At 36.6% G+C, this 9,256-nt stretch overlaps 1 protein-coding gene across 1 annotated transcript; it reads left to right on the plus strand.

The window, feature by feature from the left end:
* The first annotated feature begins 273 nt into the window (after window positions 1–273).
* Window positions 274–9,240, plus strand: LOC107364085 (uncharacterized). The gene is made up of 4 exons (XM_015931390.3): window positions 274–1,611; window positions 3,071–6,546; window positions 6,757–6,879; window positions 7,041–9,240. Exons 1-4 carry the CDS (start codon window positions 412–414, stop codon window positions 8,443–8,445), a joined length of 6,204 nt encoding a protein of 2,067 aa, XP_015786876.2. The 5' UTR covers window positions 274–411; the 3' UTR covers window positions 8,446–9,240.
* Window positions 9,241–9,256: the final 16 nt, after the last annotated feature.

Consider the following 9,256-nt stretch of genomic DNA (forward strand, 5'->3'; position numbering starts at 1 on the left):
AGATCAATTAACACTTTATACTTTGGTCTAGTTCATAGTATAACTTCAAGGAATTTTAATTAGCCACTAAATTTTAAAATACGAAAACACATTTCAAATTAAAAATTGTTAACTGGTTTTATTTATGCGGACTTGGCTTTTGTTTTTTTTTGCTAAATCTTTGGGATTAACAACTGTTTATCTTTAATACACTAGAAGGCGCCATATTTCTTGTCCATTTTATTTTATCACTAGATGGCGTATAAAAGATGGGCTTGAAATTGACATGAGTCGAACAGTTACTCTTAAGAGTTCATCCTAAATCGAAAATAACTGTTCTTTCAAGCAATTTGTTCATCAATCTCAAACTACTTAAATTTAAAATTTATTTTGATTCATTAATTAATATTATTAAATTGTATTAAAGAAGAAATGGTTCAACATCATAGTCTTTTTGACCCAAAGGATGAAAGAGAAGCTTGTGGTGTTGGATTTATTGTTAATATTCATGGTGTACCATCTCATAAGCTTCTTCTCGATGCCCAAACCATCAGTAAACGTATGGAGCATCGCGGTGCATGCTCCTGCGATAATCTCACCGGTGATGGTGCTGGATGCTTAGCATCAATACCTCATGGGCTCTATGCTCGAGTTTTAAAAGAAGAACATGGCATTGAACTTCCACCTCTTGGTAAATATTACACTGGTCTCATCTTTATCGGTGCATCTTCTAGTCCTCAGAGTGAACAAAGATTTAACGAATTGGCTGAAAGCCTTGGATTTAAGGTTATTTGCTGCAGAGATGTGCCAACAGATAATAGCTGCTTAGGTGAAGTAGCTAAAAAGTCAGAACCTCTGGTCAAACAGGTATTCCTAATTTCTACCAAATCAGATTTTGGGGATGATGATGAAGCAACTGATAGAAGGATTTATCTTCTCCTCAAATGGTCTGGTCGTGTATTAATAGAGGAAGGTTTGGACTTCTACATTTGCTCACTTTCTCGTCGCACAATCGTCTATAAAGGACAGTTTACACCACCCCAATTATGGAAATATTACAAAGATCTTTCAGATCCTCAATTCATGTCTTACCTTTGCTTGGTTCATGCTCGTTTTTCAACCAATACTTACCCCAATTGGGCTCGAGCTCATCCTTTAAGGCTATTGGCGCACAATGGTGAGATTAATACCCTTCGAGGAAATGTAAATTTAATGCGAGCCCGAGAAGGTGTGATGAGAAACGCTCAATATGGTAAGGATCTAAATAAACTTTATCCTGTTGTGGAACCTGGTGTTTCTGATTCTGGGTCCTTTGACAATGTTCTCCAGTTTCTGGTTATGGCTGGTAATAGAAGTCTACCCGAAGCGATCATGACAATGGCTCCTGAAGCCTGGCAAAATGATGATCTCATGAATATGGATAAGAAAACATTTTATCGTTGGTCAGCATGTACACTGGAGCCCTGGGATGGACCAGCTTTGTTAACCTTCACTGATGGGCGTTACATTGGAGCAATTCTTGATCGTAATGGTCTTCGACCATCCCGTTATTATGTCACCAATGATGGATTTGTCATAATGGCTTCAGAAGTTGGTGTTCTTGATATTCCTCCGGAGAGAATTGCTGCCAAGGTTAGTATATATTGTTTTACCACTTGAATCATTAGCCCATTACTAAAATCACTTGAGTCAGATTTTTACTGTAGTCATCGTCTAGATAACAAAATTTTAATTGGAAATTTTGTAATTCAATATTCTAAGAAAGGAAAGTACACTAAATCGCCGCTTTAATTAAAGCAGTTTGAAAATCTCCCATGTGAAATATTATTACGTCTTAGATTTTCAAATGTTTATAAGATGGCTTGGTATTGAAATTATCAATAAAAAAACTATTTTACATGCAGTAGGTTGATGACAGTTAAATGAATGGAATTGATAGTTCACTCAACTTCTGTAATCATTTATATCAGTCTAATCTCGGCTATCTCACAATTCTATCTTTGGTTATCTTTGATTATCTAATATATTTCAAGGACTTGTCTATGTGATAGAGAAAAATGTGTGTAAAGTGAGTTAACTATAAAAACAAAGCATTGTTTTACTCTTCATCATCACTGAACCTAATTATGCATCAAGTCAAACAATGACAATGACAATAGCAATTTTCTAAATCAGTTAAAGGTATCAACAATTTATTTTCGAGCAACAAATGTCAAATTAATTCAAGTCAAGAATTAAATTGCCTACCTGATAATACCTAAATTATAACCAAACCAACAATCAAATTGCTCATAATTTATTTAACTGTTAGTTGATTTAAGTAGGTTGTGCGAAATGAAGATGATTTTGACTTTCTGTTTTATAACCTCTGACATTTATTTTCATGCTTCCTCTATCGATTGGCTGTCGACATTAAAAACGATTTTTCCCTTATGACCTTCTATCTATAAACATAACAACAGACTAACTTGAAGTTACTATAAGTCAGATGTTCTTTAGTTGTATTTTATTATTTTTTTATGTTGTTGACATAAAAATTTGAAAAATTGATGTGATTAGATGAAGTTGAAAAATTAGTAACATGTAAAATGATATTATTCATGACATTTGAATCTTGCCCTTCTTTCAATCTTTAATAAGACTTTGTCACACACTTTAAAATTTTTTTATCAGTAGTTTCTGATCAAAGAAACGCATTTAAAATCTAATTAAATACACTGATTTTGCGTGTTTTGATTTTTCCCTTGAATCGTCTTGTGCTCAAATTTTATCAGTTAAGACTTATTTTGAAGTTACTGTATAGATTAATGATTACGGAGAGACTGAAAATAAAAGTATCATCTTTCTGTTTGTTTTTTTTTCTCTATAATTAATTTCCGAAGCCAAAATCTATCCTTTCGAACACTTAATGATTGAAAGATTATTTGTTCCCCTGTCTAGGTTGAATAACCACCACCATAACCATACTTATTGCTTTATGACTTAATGGTTTTATTACTTATTGTTTCAATTTCTATTAATAACTAACTCAAGTGGTTGGTCTTCCAGTAATAACGATTAATTCATGATCATTTATATTTTTACTTTACAGAGTCGTCTACGACCTGGTAGGATGCTTCTAGTTGATACTCACGATAAAATTCTAGTCAAAGATGAAGAAATCAAACTGAGCATTGCCAATGCACGACCTCTCTCTAACTGGCTTCAAGAAATGTTTACATTGCAAGATTTAAGGAAAGCAGCAATGTCGGAAAATCAAGGACCTGATGCAACTATCAGGCGTCGAGCTGTTTTCTTGGATGGCTTAGCTCGTGGCGATTCACTTGTTGGCAGAGCTCAAGTACTTCAAGATAGACGTTTAGCTCTCTTTGGATACACAACTGAAACTCTTAACTTACTAGTACTACCAATGGTTAAAACTCAAAAGGAAGCACTTGGTTCCATGGGAAACGATGCTCCATTAGCTTGTCTTTCATTATGTCAGCCTTTGTTATATGACTATTTCAAACAACTTTTCGCCCAAGTCACTAATCCTCCTATTGACCCATTCCGTGAAAAGGTTGTCATGTCCTTGGCGTGTCCAGTTGGACCAGAGTCTAACCTACTTGAACCCAGTGCTGTCCAGTGCCGTAGACTGTGGCTTGAACAACCTATTCTTTCTATTCATGATATGGAAATTATCAAAGAAACTACTTACAAGGGTTGGCATTGTAAGACAATTGACTGCATCTATCCTGTTTCTGAGGGTAAATCAGGTCTTCTGAAAGCAATAAACTCTATATGCGATGAAGCATGTCTTGCTGCTAGAAATGGCTATGCGATTATCGTACTATCTGATCGTCGTGCTGATGCCGATTTTGTACCTGTTAGTACGCTACTTTGCTTAGGTGCTGTTCATCATCATTTGATTAATGAGAGGCAGCGAATGAAGGTCGGTTTGTTCCTTGAAACTGGCGAGGCTCGAGAAGTTCATCATATGACTGTCTTATTGGGTTACGGTGCTGACGCTATCTGTCCTTATCTTGTTTTTGAGACAATGGCCACTCTTCGAGAAGAGAGGCTATTATCCTTGTCTGATTCTCAAATCTTTGAAAACTATGTTGCCGCCATGGAACGTGGTATTGCCAAAGTGATGGCAAAAATGGGCATTTCTACATTACAAAGTTATAAAGGAGCACAAATCTTTGAAGCTCTAGGTATAGCTGAAGAAGTAATAGATAAATGTTTCAAGAATACACCTTCAAGAATTGGTGGAGTTAATTTTGATGTACTTGCCGAGGAGGCGATGGAACGTCACAATATTGCATTCTCACCATCATATACTGCAGATTCATTGATTCTCAGGAATCCTGGTTTTTACCATTGGCGAAGTGGAGGTGAGAAACATATTAACGATCCTCTGGCTATTGCGAATCTCCAAGACGCAGCACGAGCAAACTCAAGACAAGCCTATAAGACTTTTGTTCAATGGACACAAGAAGCAGTTCGAGGCTGTACCCTTCGAGGTCAATTATCACTTGTTTACACTGATAAATCTATTCCTTTGGATGAAGTTGAACCTGCCAGTGAGATTGTCAAACGCTTTTGCACTGGTGCTATGAGCTTTGGATCTATTTCGCTTGAAGCTCATCAAACTTTGGCTATTGCCATGAACCGTGTGGGAGGTAAATCAAACACAGGTGAAGGAGGAGAAGATGCTGACCGTTGGATAATCAAAGATCTCAATAATAATCGACGAAGTGCAATTAAACAAGTTGCTTCTGGTCGATTTGGTGTTACTGCTGCTTATCTGGCTGCAGCTGATGAGCTCCAAATCAAAATGGCTCAAGGAGCTAAACCAGGAGAAGGAGGAGAACTTCCAGGTCACAAAGTGTCCAAAGAAATTGCAGCCACTCGTCATTCAGTTCCAGGGGTTGGTTTAATCAGTCCTCCTCCACATCATGATATTTATTCAATTGAAGACTTGGCCGAGCTTATTTATGATCTTAAATGCTCCAATCCTGATGCTCGAATCTCTGTTAAACTTGTCTCTGAGACGGGAGTTGGAATCGTTGCTGCCGGTGTGGCGAAAGGAAAAGCAGAGCATATTACAATCTCAGGGCATGATGGAGGAACTGGTGCCAGCTCATGGACTGGAATCAAAGGCGCCGGTCTTCCTTGGGAACTTGGAATCTCGGAAACTCATCAAGTTCTTGTTGCTAATGATTTACGATCTCGTGTTGTTTTACAAGCTGATGGTCAAATAAGAACAGCTTTTGATGTTCTTGTTGGGGGCTTGTTGGGAGCCGATGAATTTGGCTTCTCAACAGCTCCTCTTATTGTTCTTGGCTGTACAATGATGCGAAAATGTCATTTAAATACTTGTCCAGTCGGTGTTGCTACCCAAGATCCTGTGTTGAGGAAAAAATTTGAAGGAAAACCTGAACATTTAGTCAACTATTTATTCTTACTTGCAGAAGAAATACGAGAAGAAATGGCTAAACTAGGTGTTCGAAAGTTTAGTGATCTTATTGGTAGAACAGAATTGTTACGATTTACTCCTGACCCTAAAAATCCTAAAGCCCAATTGCTCGATTTTAGAACAATCCTTTGTAATGCTCTTGATCTACGGGCGGGCACCAATATTCGGGGCGGTAGTTTGAAACAAGATTTCGAGCTTGAAAAACGTTTAGATAATTATCTCATTGAAAATTGTAAATCTATTCTAGATGGTTCATCTACAGAGCCTCGAAAATTTAATATACCAATTGCCAATCAAGATCGATCCTTTGGATCAACGTTGAGTTATCATATAGCAAGAAGATTTGGTGAAGCAGGATTAGGCAAACAAATGATTTATGTGAAAATCAATGGATCGGCAGGTCAAAGTTTCGGTGCTTTCTTAGCTCGTGGGGTTACCCTTGAACTTGAGGGTGATGCCAATGATTATGTTGGTAAAGGTTTATCTGGTGGCGAGATAATTGTGCGACCAACTGAAAAATTACCTGAAACCTTTAAATCCGAGGAAAATATTCTAGTCGGTAATGTTTGTCTTTACGGTGCAACCAGTGGTAAAGCTTTTTTCCGTGGTATAGCTGCTGAAAGATTTTGTGTTCGTAATTCGGGTGCAATTGCTGTGGTTGAAGGTGTTGGTGATCATGGATGTGAGTACATGACTGGAGGTCAGGTTATTATTTTAGGTGGTGTGGGTCGCAATTTTGCTGCCGGAATGTCCGGTGGAATTGCTTATGTATACGATGTTGACGCCAAACTTGAAGGTAAATGTAATATGGAAATGGTTGATCTGTTCCAGTTGGAAGATAAAGAGGATGTCGATTTTGTATACAGCCTATTAACCGAGTTCGTCCAGAAAACCAATTCAGCTATTGCACAGCGTATTTTGGATTCTTGGACATCAGAAAAAAACAATTTTATCAAAGTTTTCCCGAAAGAGTATCAACGAGCTTTGGAGAATCTTAAGAAAGAGGAAAGTGAGAAAATTAAAATTGAAGAGAAGCCAAAGGAAGAGAAAAAGATTGATGATATTGAAGATTCTATCGTTGATAATGGTAAATTGGACAAATTAAGGTTTGTTTCACTTGACAATTTTTTTCTATTTAACCTTTTTTTAAACATTTATTTCAAGAATTTAATTTAAAATATAGTGAAAAACGGCTTTATTTTACTGTTAGCCTTTTATCGATCCCCAAGTAGTTAATAGCTGTCTGTCTATGAGAATTGAGATAATCGATTATCAAGTTACTTTTTCTCATAACTTTTCTCATTTTATATTTTCAGAGGTTTCATGAAATACAAAAGACTGCGAGGTTATTATCGTGAAACAAGTAAACGATCAAAAGATTGGAATGAAGTATTTGACTTTAATTATATAAGAGAAAATGTTCAAACCCAGGCTTCACGGTAAGTTATTTTTCCTTCTATCTGTTACTCATTATGTTGTAGACAAGAAAATCAATATCATGAGACTTAAAGTCCATATGTCTTGTTTTTCTTTCATTGTTTCTGTAAGTTGTTATTAATATTAATGAGTGTTTAAATATAACTCTTTAATTTCCATTTAGATGCATGGAGTGTGGTGTACCCTTTTGTCAATCATCTCAGGGATGTCCTCTTGGAAATATAATACCTAAATGGAATGATTTAGTCTACCAGAATGATTGGCAAGAAGCAATTAATCAGCTTCTACAAACCAACAATTTCCCTGAATTCACTGGTAGAGTTTGTCCAGCTCCGTGTGAAGGAGCCTGTGTTTTGGGTATTAATACTCCTGCTGTGGCAATCAAAAGTATTGAAGTGTCTATAATTGAAAAAGCATTTGAAATGGGTTGGATGAAACCGATGCCTCCGTTGACGCGAACCGGCAAGAAATGTGCTATAATTGGCAGTGGACCTGCAGGATTATCTTGTGCTCATCAGTTGAATAAAGTTGGACACACCGTTACTGTGTATGAGAGAAATGACCGTGTCGGTGGACTCTTGCAATATGGTATACCGACCATGAAATTGAGTAAGAAAATTGTTCAACGACGAATTGATTTGCTAACTGCTGAAGGTATCAATTTCAAAACCAATTGTGATATCGGAAAAACAATCAATGTAAAAGACTTAATCGATCAATATGATGCTATCTGTGTTGCCACGGGAGCCACTTGGCCTCGAGATTTGAATATTCCTGGACGGGAGCTTAATGGTATTTACTTTGCCATGACTTACTTGGAAACTTGGCAAAAACAACAAATGCCTGGCATTCTTAATGGCACCAATGGTCCTCTGCCTAAGCCTACAATAAGCGCTGAAGGTAAGAATGTGATTGTTGTTGGCGGTGGTGACACAGGGTGTGATTGTATTGGAACAGCTCTTCGACAAGGTGCTAAAAATGTAATCGCATTTGAAATTTTGCCTCAACCCCCTGATACTCGCGGAGCAGACAATCCATGGCCACAATGGCCACGAATATTCCGAGTCGAGTATGGTCATGAAGAAGTTAAACTTCGAACCGGTAAAGATCCAAGATTGTACCAAATCTCAAGCAAAGAGTTCCTTGATGATGGTGCAGGCAACGTTAAAGGAATCCGAGCAGTGTCCATAGAATGGGTCAAAGACGATAAAGGAGCTTGGAAAATGTCTGAAGTTCCTGGTTCAGAACAAGTATTCGAAGCTGATCTCGTTCTTTTGGCCATGGGTTTCCTTGGACCTGAATCGTATTTGATTGAACAAGCCAAGCTTGAGAAAGACGCTCGATCCAATATTGTTACTCATACCGATGGGTATCAGACGAAAGTGTTAGACAAAGTTTTTGCTTGTGGTGACTGTCGTCGAGGACAATCTTTAGTGGTTCATGCAATCAACGAAGGACGACAAGCAGCTCGTGAGATGGACGCATATCTGAACGCAGGACACTCTGGACTTTCTGGACCAGGAGGCGTAGTGCCGTTCCCACCTTATGTTGCCAAGATTCAAGCCTAAAAAAGACGAGAATTGAATGATCAACATAATTCCAGAAAACACTGAAAGAAAACAATCAAAATGAACCAAAAAATCCTAAATTGTATTATCCTTAAATAAGCAATAATAAGTTTTCCAGAAAGCGACTTTTAATGTGGTTTGCCTTAAAACGTGAAAAAAACTAATCAAATAATTCTTTCAACAAAAGCAGTTAAACAGCTCTTGAATTAATTTCTAAGCGATTATTTTGGTTCTTTTAATTGTTTTAATTTATCTCTTTTTAATTGGCACCAGCCAGCGAAAACCGAAAGAGTAAAGATTCCTTCCAACAACCAAAGTGATTTCTCTCTCTCCTTTTGTTTGCATTTCATGGCTTTCAATCATCTTGTCTGTGTCTTAATCTTGATTGCTTGTAAAATTGTCTCATGTTAACTGTATTTAAACTCACCTAAATGTAAAGTAATTAATCGAATTAATTGTTAGCTAATTCGATTCATTTGGTATCTTTTACCATCCAATGTTTTTTTGTGCTCGAATTAATTGCAGTGATTCAACAAAGTGAAGAGTTACTTAAAACAAAAAATACATATTTCAATTGGTGATACCAACATTTAATCTAGAGTAAGGCCAATTAAATAATTCTAATGATAAAATCAAATATATTTATATTAGTTGAATTGTGATTAGTGTTTAACTGATTGCATTTGATTTGAATAAATCATGTATTATTTTGTTTTCCTCATTTATAATTATCATTAACTTTCAATCTATTGTTTTTGGATTGCTTTTACAATAAAGTTTACCTTTAGTCTTAAATCTGTTGTAAATTATT

This window comes from Tetranychus urticae, chromosome 3, assembly GCF_039701765.1.
Source record: "Tetranychus urticae isolate SD_2017Ah chromosome 3, NJAU_TeUrti_SD_1.0, whole genome shotgun sequence".
Taxonomy (NCBI): domain Eukaryota; kingdom Metazoa; phylum Arthropoda; class Arachnida; order Trombidiformes; family Tetranychidae; genus Tetranychus; species Tetranychus urticae.